Source organism: Helobdella robusta (assembly GCF_000326865.2).
Source record: "Helobdella robusta unplaced genomic scaffold HELROscaffold_86, whole genome shotgun sequence".
Lineage (NCBI taxonomy): Eukaryota > Metazoa > Annelida > Clitellata > Rhynchobdellida > Glossiphoniidae > Helobdella > Helobdella robusta.
Genome location: NW_008705495.1, coordinates 95,408 through 109,348, shown reverse-complemented (window position 1 = coordinate 109,348; position 13,941 = coordinate 95,408). Strand labels below are relative to the sequence as shown.

Sequence of the window (13,941 nt, the reverse complement as noted above, 5' to 3'; positions counted from 1 at the left end):
TGTGTAATGCAGTTAATGCTTGTGGATCATCAATACCTCCTTTCTATATTTTTCCACGTGTCCATTTTAAAGAAGCATTTTTAAGAAATGGGTTTCCAGGATCTTCCGGAGATGCTCATCAATCAGGATGGATGGTAGAATCAACTTTTAAGAAATGGTTTGAGCATTTTTGTACTTATGCAAAACCTTCAAAGGCAGCACCAGCACTATTGATCATGGACAATCATGAATCTCATTTGAGCATTGATTTCATTGATATGGCCTCAAAAAATGGAGTAATCCTTTTAACCATTCCCCCACACACATCTCATAAATTACAACCACTGGATGTCAGTGTTTACGGGCCATTCAAACGCCACTTTAACAGAGAAATTGATTCGTGGCTTGTTTCTCATCCTGGAAAGACAGTTTCGATATATGATCTAGCAGAAATTTCTGGACAGGCTTGGTCTAAGGCATCTACACCTGCAAACATTTTAAGTGGTTTTTCCAGTTCTGGTATTAATCCATTTCGACCCGATAAATGGGGAGATGAAGATTTTAGACTGGCTCAAGTAACTGACAGACCAAATCCACAGATTGTTAATGATCAATCTGAAAAATTGGAAGATGGAGCGCATCCCCAGATTGCTGAACATCATCCGGAGAAGTTACAAGATACAATTTCAGTTGAACCTGGTTTTGCTGCTGATGTTGCCAAGGAGCGCAATTAAAAATTTTTCGGGCGCGTTGGCAACTTTTTTCTGCTTAAGACAAACAGAAAACTTCAGCCCGCGGCAACCCCCCTCCTTGTTATCCTTATTCGGATGGCGATAGTGAATGCTTGGTTTTAGACAATAGGTACATTAGTCTTGCTAGGTTTAATTGAAACAGGCGTTCGTTCGTTTCAAAATGAGATTGAGTTTGTGGAATGAAACAAATTTTATTTAATATTTTTATTCTTTTTACAATAAATTTTCAATTTTATTGTCCAATTTTAATTTACAATAAATTTACAATAAATTTTCAATTTTACTTTCAGTCAAAAATTCAACACGGTGCAAGAATAAGTAAACTGTTACCGTACATAAATGCAAATGAAGTTTTTAAGGTGATTTAAAAGAAATTCATTTTTCAATCAATAATTTGAAATTTATCTCGTAAAAATAAAACTAATTGAAGTAACATTGAAATAAACAACACTTTATTAAATTACAGAATAATTCAGCGAAGCCAAACATTTTGGAGTGTGGTCTGAAGGGCTGGGCTGAGTATTTAAATGAATATACAAAAGAAATGAAATTTGATTTCATGGCTTGCTGCTCTTTTGATCCGAAGGACAAGTCATTCGCAAAATCTAACAACACTTACGCCATTAGAAATGACCAGCGAAGAGAGTTAATTGCTTTATTCAATTCAAGCAATGTCGAAACAGAAAACAGCGCTAACAATGATTCTGGTATGAAATGGAAAAAAAAGAAACAACCCAGGCCACTACCCAGAATTGATTCAACTACTGACCGATCCACAACGGCACGTTCTAAACTTAAATTTAGCGGTATAGAGTTCAACGTGCTCAGTTTAACGAGGCAGTCGTTGGTGGCAAACTCTTTCAAAGAACCAAGCGGCAATCGCGCGAACAGCAAAAAAAATTTGAAAAACAGCCATCGCTACCACCGCAGCCACAAAATTTACGACAACGATGACGATCACGATAATCACGATTACATGGTACAATTGAAATTTCACGCGTTAACAAATTTCGTCTGGATCGTCCTCTGCATATTCGAGGAAGAGGAAGAAAAAGTGGAAAATGTTGAGAGTGTTCTGGCTGACGTTTTAAGTAAATTTGGATAACGAGAGGATTCACTCTTCACCACAATTCCGCCATTTTTTCATTCTCAGTTCCCTTTGTTCATTCTTCAGTTAACTTGAAAATTGTGTGTTAATTTTTTTTTTTCCTGAAGCTTTAAAAAAGTTTATTTCTTTATATATCATTTGCAATAGTTTATAGCAATTTTTATTATTTTAAAAATGTAATTTATATTTTATATTGTATTTTATATTCTTATTAATAATAACAACAACAACAATAACATATTAATATTATTAACAACAACAACACAACAACAACAGCAGCAGCAACAACAACAACAATAGTAACATTTCAAAAAAACGACAGGCTTGCGCTCATTGTTGTGGTTTAATGCAACAAAAGCCTTTTACTTATAAATCATCTTTGTGAATAACTTCTTCTAAATAATAAATTCTACATAACTTCATGTTTCAAAGTTTTAAAAACGTACAGACATGTTGCATGTTATCCCCGTGTGCGTACATGTTATTGTTAAGAGTGCGTGTAATAGATTTCATATATGTATTTTTATATTGTGTTTTTATTAAATTAAATTATTAAATTTTATAAAAAGCTAGAAGAATTTGTTACCAATTTTTTCCAATTTACTTTTCGAAACTTCATCATTGCATCTATTTGATTTTTTAACGAAACTTTTGTAAAGGCAACAAACGAGTATTACAAAATTCTGTTACGAAAAATATTTTACAGTTTGGCAAACGTTCTAGAAATTATCGTCTGAAAACACATGAAGCTTGAAAATATATTTTCAGACAAAAAACTAAAGCAAATTTAAAAAAATATTACAAATAATAAATAGTTTTAACTTAAACCTCTTTTGGTTGATATCATAATCAGACGTCATTGTTGCAACATCGGCCTGAGTTTATTTTAAATTGCTGCGATTGCAAGCATGAATGAATTCAACCGCCAGTTGCATAGCTCTTCCGACACCAGTCACTTTTTCAACGGCTGCCGGACTTTCTGCTTTTGAGGCTAATATAGGCAGGTGAACAAACTTTTCTCGCTGCAGTTTAGACGTGAAGACAATTTGTAAACAAGTCAAAAATTGAGAACCAATAGAGGTATCAAGTTCAGACATTTTCACTCTGAAATCTGGGTGGAAGCATATTCAATGAAATCAACACAAAAAAGGAATAGCGACTTTGATGTCATCTACTTTTTTTGGTATTTTCAAGTCAGACATCCGTTCACTTACGTTATACAGACGACTGAGCTCGGAAAATACAAAATAAAGCTAGAAACTATTAAGGTCGCCCTGCATTTTGGATCATTCTGTTTACAAAATCTTTTAAAGATATCTCAAAAAAGAAGATTCACCTTGCCAGGAACAAACCGCCCTACCACCTACCGTAGGTCTCATCCACGTCGACTTCAGATCTGCGGTGGTCAAGTAACTTTTTAATTTATATCATACTTAACTTTTTGAATTAGTTATAATTAGTTTAGTAATTAACTAATTAATTAGTAGATAATTAAAGAAGAAATTACCAATTAAAAATTCTGTTTCTGTTGTTTCATTTAATGACATTATGCAGAAAATATTTTCTCATTAACACGGAACATTGCCACAAACGAAATAGTTAATAAACTGCATGTAGGTACCTGCTGATGATTTTAAAATATTTCCAGCAAATTGATCTGAAATGAATTTAGGCACTTTCAAAGTTGATGCCAGTTCAAATAGTTCTTCCTTTGTTAAACCTGTGTAGTATAAAGCAATTCGGGCCTGGTAAAAAAAACTGATTTGTTAGCAGATAAAACTGCTGCCTTTATCGTGTGTGTGTGTGTAGTATTCTTTAAAATGCTTTAAATTCTATTTTAAAAGTGTAAAATAAAAAAATTTTTTCCGTTGTAATATTTGAGATGTTATTAGTTGTTTTATTTTATTTTTCTTATGCATTTGTGGAACTCGACGTTATATAGTTAATTTGTTTTTTGTCTAAATTAGGCTACGAATAAAATTCCACTTGTCGAAATCAGGTTTGAAGAAAGTGTTTAGGACTAATTTTTTCTTGTTCACAATTTTTAAAGTTTGAAATTTTATAATAAAAGTTATTTAGTTTAGAAGGTGACGAATGAAAAGTTTCAATTATAAAAAGTAATCAATAAGTCAGAAAGTTCAAAAAAGTGTCTAAAAAGTTTTGAAAAGTGACCAATAAATTTCAAAAAGTGACCAAAAAAATGTTAAAAAGTGATCAACGCTTACCGAGTTTCAAGGAGGACATGATATTGCGATTGTTCTTTTGATTGTTTCTATAACCAAACTGGCCATCATAACCATTGTAATCGTCATAATCATCATAGTCACTAGAATTATCATATTCACCATCGCCTTCGTGGCTAGATTCACTAACGTCATCGTCATCACAATCGTCGTCACCTTCACTAGATTCATCAATATTGTCATCATCATTTATGTTCTCGATGTCATCGCCATCTTCGTCATCATCATCTTCACCATTCTCACTGCAGTTTTTGACATCGTTGAATATTTTCCAAAATTTATTTTGGCGCCCTTTTTCTGTAGTCTGCGTGCGGCAGAAGGGACACGCTGAATGATAATAATGAGTTAGTTTCATTAGCTTGCTTATTAAACATGGACAATTGTTATAAATTAATTTATTTGACTAATTAAGTCTAATTAATTGACTTGAATAACTATGCCGTCGTTTAAGTAATGTTAAGTAACTATTTCTTGGATACCGAAAATTTTTGAATACAATGAAATATTTTTCATTTAAAATGTTCCCACCCCCTCCACAGACCATCCTCTGTATGTCGCTAGCCAGAAATTTGACGTTGTACCTGACATCTGGCGTCAATTTGTATATATATCTTCTCTCATCTAACTCAATCATGTTTACTCTGTTTTCATGGTTGTCGTTGTTGGTTTCGTTATTGTTGTCGTTGAAGCTTGGATTAATTTTTTCGTTGTTTGTGAGGTTGTTGTCCGTGCTGTTGTTGGTTTCCTCATCTGTCAGATCACCTGTTGTTACAGCTTTATTATTAGAGAAAGTTAAAACAAAACAAAATAGATATAGGTACATCTCAACTGTCTATAGAGTAACCAATAAAGGTTAAAGGTGACTCTCTCTCGTTTGCGTTTGCTTCAGGGGTTTCAACGACAAACACACACAGCGTATATGAATACGCGTGAAAACCACATATCCCATCATCACTTAAGAGTTTTTTTAATATTGAAATTTGAAATTTTTAAAAGAAGTCTAGAGAAATGATTAAAAAAACAACAACTGACTCCAAGAGAGGTAGACAACCAGTCCGCTGTTCTCTTCCAAATCGTCGGCAAGTTTCAAAAGGTTGCTCCTCAGCCAACTCAAGCGTTCCTTGTCTACAGCTGATCTGCTTCCAAGCATCACTATTACAGCGACGTCGTTTCCGTTGCAGACGTTGTCTGGTTTGGGAATGTTTTTTGGAGTTGAGTAAAGTCATAAAGTCATCATCGGCGCCATTATCTTCTCTTCATCAGTCTCATCATTATCTATATTATCATTTTCATCATCATTATCGTTATCACCATTATCATCATACTGGTTTTTATAACTCTATGTTTTTGACATGCTCAGGTGATCCTGTCCCAACATACATTCTCAAGGAGTTTCTGGATGTTCTTCTACCCTTCATAACTGTCATGGTCAATGCATCTTTGAGAGATGGAATTTTACCAAAGATAGCCAAGCATGCAATTGTCACGCCGCTGTTGAAAAAACCACAGTTAGATGTGTCTGATCCGGGCAATTATAGACCAGTTTCAAAATTAACTTTCTTGTCTAAGTTAATTGAAAGAGTGGTAGTACGACGGCTGGTGCAGCATTTAGACAAACAGAACCTGATGCCGTATGCACAATCTGCCTACAGAAGACATCATTCGACTGAAACAGCACTAACTCGTCTGTTGGTAGATGCGTACGAAGCTGTTGACAAGAAAAGGGTTTCTCTCTTGGCACTTTTGGATATGAGTGCAGCTTTCGACTGTGTCAATCATGACGTGCTGCATTTGGTTTTGAAAAATCAATTTGGTTTGAAAGGCAAGGTACTTGGTTGGTTGTCATCATTTGTTTGCGAGAGAACGTATGAAGTGGTCTACGGGGTACAAGCATCAACAGTCATGGAAATAAAGAACGGAGTTCCTCAGGGCTCAGTGTTAGGCCCACTCCTTTTTCTCCTGTACACTTCAGGAGTAGCGAAATTGTTGAAACATAATGATCTGCGCGTGTACGCATATGCAGATGACATACAGATCATCAGCAGCGCTGGGGTGGGGTCGGTGGGGGAAATGGTTGAACTGTCTCAGAGAAAATAATGTGCCTAAAGAATTGGTTGGGTTCGTACAGACTAAAATTAAATGAGGAAAAAACACAGGTAATGTTGATTAGAACTAAACAACAGCTCTCGAAAACTGATGTAAAGAGCATAAGATTTGGGTCTGTGATGGTGCCGTTCACTGGTGTGGTGAAAAATTTGGGTTTCTGGTTGGACAGTACACTGAATATGCATCAGCATGTGAATAATCTCGTTAGGGACTGTTCATTTCAGCTTCGACAGCTTGGCCGCATAAGAGCCTCTCTTGATCTGGATACAACAAAATCTCTGATCCATGCGTTTGTGGTCAGTCGGGTTGATTATTGCAACAGTTTGCTGAGCGGATGTCCGAAGTCAACAATATATGGGATAAAATCAATACAAAACAGGGCAGCGAAGCTTATAGTACAAGAAAAAAAATATGACCATGTGACCCCAATTTTTCGTGAATTACATTGGCTGCCAATTGAAAGCAGAATCGTTTTCACAGTTTTAGTGATGATGAAACGATGTATGCAAGGTTCGGCTCCGAAATATCTAATGGATCTGTGCAAAAAAACACCAATAACAGTGGCGGGTAGATTCTTAAGATCTTCCAAAAACAATGATTTTCAGAAACCGTTGGTAAACTCATCAATGGCGTCAAGAAGTTTTGCAGTGTATGGCCCAAGGATGTGGAATGATTTGCCAACAGAGCTGAAAACAAATGAGATTGATGAAGAGATTTTTAGAAAAAGAATCAAAGCGCACTTGTGGGATAAAGCGTTTGTGAGAACTTGAACGAGCGCTATATAAACTCTACATATATATATATATATATATATATATGTTGTATCATCATTATCATTATTAGCATCGTCATCATCATCGTCGTTGTCATCATCCTTTTCGTCATCATCATCATCATTGAAAAGACCTTCACCATCTGCCTGTATCTTTCTAATTGTTTCCTTCAAACATTCGACCTTGAACTTTTCCAGATCGACCTCACCCCTCAGCAATCTACCTGTTAGGTTTTTTCATACGACGTTTAAGCGTCTGAGTTTTTGAAGGATGAAGATTGTTAAGGGTTGTTAAAATTCAGTAACGTTTTTTTCTATTTAAATAATGGCAACGTACTGACATAGAAACCCGTCAAGCACTTGAATGTTAAAAACCATCAGATTTGAGTTACGGGTAAATTTATTTAAAAAAATAAATTTAATTAAAAAAAATTCAATTAAAAAAATCATATTTCAACAAAAGAAACCAATAAACACCATTCACATAGTATAGTAAACAAACATAATACTAGTTTGTTAAGTTTGTTTTATAAACCCAAAGAAAAAAATCTGATTATAACCGAAGTTGGGTGTTTCGTTGCAGGCAAACAACAGAGTGCCGTCAGCAGACAGACAGGCATATTTGGCGTGACTGCTGTGTCCTGCCGACCTCCTTAGCTCCACGTACAAACTACTTAATACTTCTGTAACTTGTGGCAGAATCTTGCTCTTCTCGATCATAGGAGTGCTTTCATTCGGTTTAACTCCACGTCTGAAACTTTTTGTATATTGACCGTTTCTGCAGATGTTGTCGAGTTTATTCATAAGCCTTAACTTGTCCCTATCACGGCTTGTGATGTTATTCCCTTCATTTGGCATATTTCGGTGTTTTGACATGAGTTTGGAATCAGAATATTTCGCCAACATGACATGAACAGGTAGGAAAATTATTCGAGCTCGTGACGAACATCCTATAAAGTGAAATTTTATTCTATACATTCGATGCCGTGAAAATGAGACTCACTGATTTTAAAAGTTATATGATATATGATCTAGGATATATGATATATCACATTTGGATAGACTTTAAGCTAGAAAGCAATATTGCTCGCGTTTTTATAAGAAATAATCTACTACCTTGATGTACTAAAACTATGAAAAAAAATATAAAAAAAGATGGATTTATTAAAATCTTTAATAAAACGGGAGACTGTTATAATAAGATCAGACCAGCAGCGTCGCATCATTTGATACGACAAATTATAAAATATATTAATAACATCATTATAATACAAGCAATACATTTTTATTACTACAAACACAGACAAGCTAATTCACCAAATGTTATAATAATAAACCGTCCCCATGTATGATCGATGAGAAGCAATTGTTCGCGAACATCTTGTTTACTGACTGTCACCCTGACAACCAGTCAGAACAATCATTTTTCAGTTTCAGACAACGCCATAACATAGTCAGTATACATACGACACATACGATGGTGTTTGTGCGGTAAACATCAATAAATAGCATATGTGTGTATTTTGTATCAATTCAATAAATCATTATGTCATTACTACGTGTAAATATTTTAGGATTGTACTCGATTGTTTCCCGTTTTAAAAAGTGAAGTTTGTTTTCGAATTTTTTTTTACAGTTTGAAACGTATGCCTTGAGAAATGAATGAACACATATTTTTAGCTGGCCCACATTCTGCATTCATTTGCGTTGTTTCTCTTAAAGTACATATAAAGCCGATATTTTATGTTTTCAAAAAATGCTTAGTTTTGGGAACTTTGTGTTGCACAGTTGCATTGAAAATTTGAAATTTTTGTTTGGAATTATTATTTCTTCTATAAATAGCCACAGTGAACGTGATTACTCTTGAAAATCATTTGCTAGAATACGATCATAGTGAAACTTAACTAGAAGCAATGAGAAAATAAAGCCGGCCAATGATAAGTGACAACAATAGGCAGACAGATTATTACGAATCAGTAGAGATAGATGAGATTTTGTCTCTTGTAGTCTGGCTAACGTTAATCCCGCAGGATCCAGTGCTGCCTGATATTTAGCGGGCGCCAGTTTACTGAAACTTACACAACATTGAAGCAAACAAAAAAACCTTTGAAGGAAATTTTCACCGCTCTATCTATTTCAGTTTCAGTTGCGAATATTCTGGCTTTTTTGAAAAATTCATAAAATTTGTCACGTGTCAACATGCTGCTTCCGGTTGAACTGACCAACGAATCAAATAGCACGGACAGCTCTGCATGGCAAACATTTTAAACAATAATAAATATTAATCTCATCATCAACAAAACATGTATCATTATCACCATAACTATCATCACCATTATCACAAATGTATCTCCATCATCATCATCGTCATCACCATCATCAACCACTCACTCACTCTTCTTCCAGTCCCAGTATTCCTCAACATTCTTCAGAGTTGGGTTGATCTCCACTCCCTCTTCTACCTTCAAATTCCTCAAAACTTTCTCGCAGAACTCCTCGTACTCCTCCGTCAGCTGGACGACATAATATGAAAGAACACCATTTATTCATTTTCATACATGGCATCTGTGTGCTCACTTATTTGAAACAACGACTGTTGAATGTGTGACGTGTTCTGAATGTCAGCTCAGAAAGATTTTTAAAACTCACGACAGCAAAATCTTCCTTCATCTTCATCCTCTTCATCGTCATCTCGCCCCGCCATCGTCTCCACCGTCTCTGAATGAGTACAGCTGAGTGGAAGAAGTTCAACTTACAAACATCATTCCAGTGGTAGGAGCTGGAACAAGCATAGATATGATTGGTTGGATGAACTAGTAACGAATTGTTATTGGCTGGATGAACTAGTAACAAATTTGTGATTGGATGGATGAACTGGTAACAAATTATGATTGGACTGATAAATCGGGATCAAGTTGTGATTGGATGGTTAAACTAGTAACAAATTTTGATTGGTTGAGTAAATGAATGAGAAATAGAACTGACCTCATGTAAATGTTTTGGTGGAGACCGATCGCTTCATCAGTTTTCACAATTTTCAAATTTTCCTTCTTAGTTTGACTGGAGCCGAGGTGCTTTTTCATGATTGTACATGTTCAGTGTTTCTCTATTGCGCATGTCACCCTTCAATCGTCTTATTAATTCCACAACAGAACTCTGTGATGCTATCTACAATATTCAACGTTTGAATATTCTAGAAAACCATTCACAGTTTCCAGTTAATTCTTGATGTCTTTGAAGTTTATGTTTTTTAGTTATTTGGAGAAAATTTTGGCTACACTCATTATCAAGGAGTTGAAAAGTCCAAAAAAGCAATAAAAACATTTTCCTATGACATTTAAGACATTCATTCTGCAACCATTTAAAACAACCTGCTAAATAAAAGTAGTCATTTATATTTCAGTGAATACGTAAGAAACCAAACAACGGAAATGTTCTCAACTGGAGCAGAAATCATTCAGCATGCAATTTGTGTAAACATTTACATCCACGTAATGTCAATGAGTCAACTCATAGAAATGAGCAAATACAATGAATATATTTGCCTGTTACTCTCTCTCACTTTCTCTTTTTCACTCTCTCTCTCTCTCTCTCTCTCTCTCTCTCTTTCTATCTTTTTTCTTTCTTTTTTGTCGTGTAATTTGTAAATCATCTGTTAAATTTGAAACAAAAAAGTACGGATTTTTAAAATTTAACGGTCATCATGTGATCGCTGAATTAAAATGAATAGAAAAATGATAATAATAAGCGATTATTTTCGTTTTTGTGACAAACAAACAAACATAAAACCATCTCAGATGTTAGAAGTATTTGACATTTTTTAGATTTTTAGCCAGCTCTGTCAGGCACAGAGCTATTTACAAAGTAATCTTCAATTACGATTAAACTTTCGTGCTGCATACACAACATCACATGATTCCCACACCACACACCAAAAAGATTCCACACCACACGACGTACGAACACCGCATTGTTTTGACTTTCAGACAAAGGATTCGAACTAGGTAGAACCGAATCACGTAATAACTGCCAGAAAACATGGCGCTTCTACCGTTTAAGCTAACTCGACAACCTGACTTCCAGAAATGTGCCTGACTTCCAGAAATGTGTCACAGCAAAAGAAATTGTTGCTGTTACTAGCCACGAATGCATTAACATCAGTTGTCTGACTCCATCCATCTCTAATGGAAGATCTAAAAACGTTTAATGAAGTGTATAATTTACAGATTTTTAGCTTTTTTGTCGGAAAAAAAGAAACTTTATAATTTTTTGGTCATAAAAAGTTTTTTCTGGGAATAGAAAAAGCCTTACCTCATTTATTTGGTTTACAAAAACTGTGAGGGTTGACGGATTTATTATACATAATTTTAGTTTGGGTAGTAGAATCAATCATTACCCGTATGTGTGTGTGTGTGTGTGTGTGTGTGCATGTATGTGTATGTGTGTGTGTGTGTGTGTGTGTGTGTGTGTGTGTGTGTGTGTGTGTGTGTGTGTGTGTGTGTGTAAATATTGTCACTTCTTTACACTTTAACGTCACATTTGGATTTTTGGAAACTTCTTATTCCATGATGGAATCATTGATCCATACCTACATGGTTTTAATTCTACATACCTACATACACGCACACTTTGGCTGGTAAGGAATTATTTTAAAACGTGACTTTTTGATAAAAAAATTGAAGTAAAATGCATTCGATTTATTGATTAAAACTTTTCATGGCGTTTCATAATGCTTTATTTCAATTTCATCGTGTAAATCATTAAAAAATGATTATTAATTGTTACTCCATATTAATATGTGCTAGAAAATTTCTACTTGTTGAGGAGTAGTAAAAGTTAACTTTTAAAAGGGCGGGTGAAGCCGGTGAAACGAATTGCAAAGACTGGCGACGTTTAAATCGGCCCAGTTGTCCTGTCAATTAGTTTTTGGCGTTATTTAAAATTTTAAATGGATGGAAAGACGAAAAGAAACGCGAAACAGCAGTTGAAAAGAAGGCAGCCAAGCGATGCAAATGAGGTGTGCTGAAACTTCAGAGTTTGATCACTTAGTATATATATATGTAGAGTTTATATAGCGCTCGTTCAAGTTCTCACAAACGCTTTATCCCACAAGTGCGCTTTGATTTTAGTAACAATAGTAATCTTGTATTTAAAATTTTGATACAAAAAACCACACAGTGCAGAGTTACGGTAGTAGTAGCAGTAGAGGTAGTAGTAGTAGCAGTAGTATTAGTAGTAGTATTAGTAGTAGTATTAGTAGTATTAGTAGTAGTAGTAGTAGTAATAATAGTAGTAGTAGTAGTAGTAGTAATAGTGCTAATAGTAGTACTTGTGGTAGTAGTAGTAGTCAATAGGCAGTACATTCAATCAATCAAACTTATCCACCTACCACAAAGAAATCAAGATTAAATATTTTATTTGCTTACTTATTCATGATAATTAAAATTACAATCATTCATTCATTAGTAATAGTTTTATTGGCATTGCTTTTCACTTTTACTTTTTACTAACTTTTTACTTCAGTGGATGAAATAATTGGTGAATAATTAAAGAATAAATGAATAATAGATGAATTAATTAAAATTAATCATTGATTCATCTCTTCTTCATTAATTTAATTAGGAATGAATTATAATATTTTAATGCACTGTCAAAAAGAATAAATTTTGAGACAGAGGTTAGTAAAGCATTGAACATTAATGGCTTAATGCCCACAATGGAAATTAGCAAGCGAGATTGCTAGTTAGAAGCAGTAAGTAAAAGTTTGTATTAGAAAAAATAAGTTGTTTTTTCATTAACTTTTATTTGATGTACATAGAAGCTGCTTATTTCATAAGAACTGCTATGCATACGCACAATGAAGAGTTTAATTGCCAAGCCATACATAGCCTATTATAAATAATCAAATTCATGAGTCAGTTATGTTTAGTTTTAGGAGTTTAAAAGTTTTAAAGGCAATTTTAAGCTTGAGAATAATTTAAACATTTTTTTTTAAAATTTGTTTAAAAGGAAAATCCTAAAACAAAATTGAAGAGGTATGTCGCTGTTTCAAAAAAATGCGATGACATCACTGACAAGGTATTAACAAAGAATAAAAAACCTCTGAAGGATAAAGTAAATATTGTTGCTACTGCTGCTGCTGCTACTGCTACTACTGCTGTTGGTAATAATGATAAGGATGATTTTCAGCAGAAGATGAATAAAGCTAAAAATTTTAAAACAAAAGACTCAAAAGAAGAAAAGATCAAATCTTCAACTGGTTCCAAAATAACTACCAAAAATAAGAAACAGGAAAGAAAATCTAAAAGTTATAAAGAGGAAGTTGATGATGATGATGATGTCAAAGATGATATAAATGATGATGATGATTTTAAGCAGAAGATGAATAAAGCTAAAAATATTAAAACAAAAGACTCAAATGAAAAGCTCAAATCTTCAATCGGTTCCAAAATAACAACCAAAAATAAGAAACAGCAAAGAAAATCCAAAATTTATAAAGATGAAGTTGATCAGGATGATGATGATAATGATAGTGGTGGTGATGGTAATGATGATGGTGATGATGATTTCAAACAGAAAGAAAAACCAGCTACAAATGTCAAAACAACCAAAACAAAACAAAAGGCCAGGTTGTCATCAACTGTTTCCAAAACAGATACCAAAGATAGCAAAAAGAGAAGATGTCTTAAAAATTATGCAGATGTGAAGTTTGAAAAGGATAAAGATGATGATGGTGAAGATGGTGATGATGATGGTGGTGGTGATAGTGATGCTAAACAGAAACGAGTAAAGAATGTTAAAACAATCAAAACCAAACGAAAGCTCAGATCTTCAACTCGTCACCAAAAAAATACCAAAAATAAAAAACAGGTAATTTTTAAAAATGATGATGATGATGACGACGATTATGTTACTGAAGATGATGATGATGATGATTACATTGGGAAAAAGAAGATGACGATGATTATGATGATGATGATA

The 13,941-nt window shown here is 34.2% G+C and overlaps 2 protein-coding genes across 2 annotated transcripts in view; both read left to right on the top strand.

Annotated features, from left to right (window-relative positions):
- Positions 1 to 122: 122 nt before the first annotated feature.
- HELRODRAFT_145916 (hypothetical protein) lies at positions 123 to 524 on the top strand (the record flags this gene model as incomplete). The annotated part of the gene is made up of 1 exon (XM_009032677.1): positions 123 to 524. A coding segment is annotated over one exon (402 nt), but the record flags the coding sequence as incomplete, so codon positions are not given.
- Positions 525 to 13,638: 13,114 nt separating this feature from the next.
- Positions 13,639 to 13,941, top strand: part of HELRODRAFT_194593 (hypothetical protein) — a gene marked incomplete at its 3' end in the record, with an annotated part of 8,283 nt that continues 7,980 nt past the window's right edge. The window contains exon 1 of the mRNA XM_009032676.1: positions 13,639 to 13,940. The remainder of the gene's footprint in view (position 13,941) is intronic.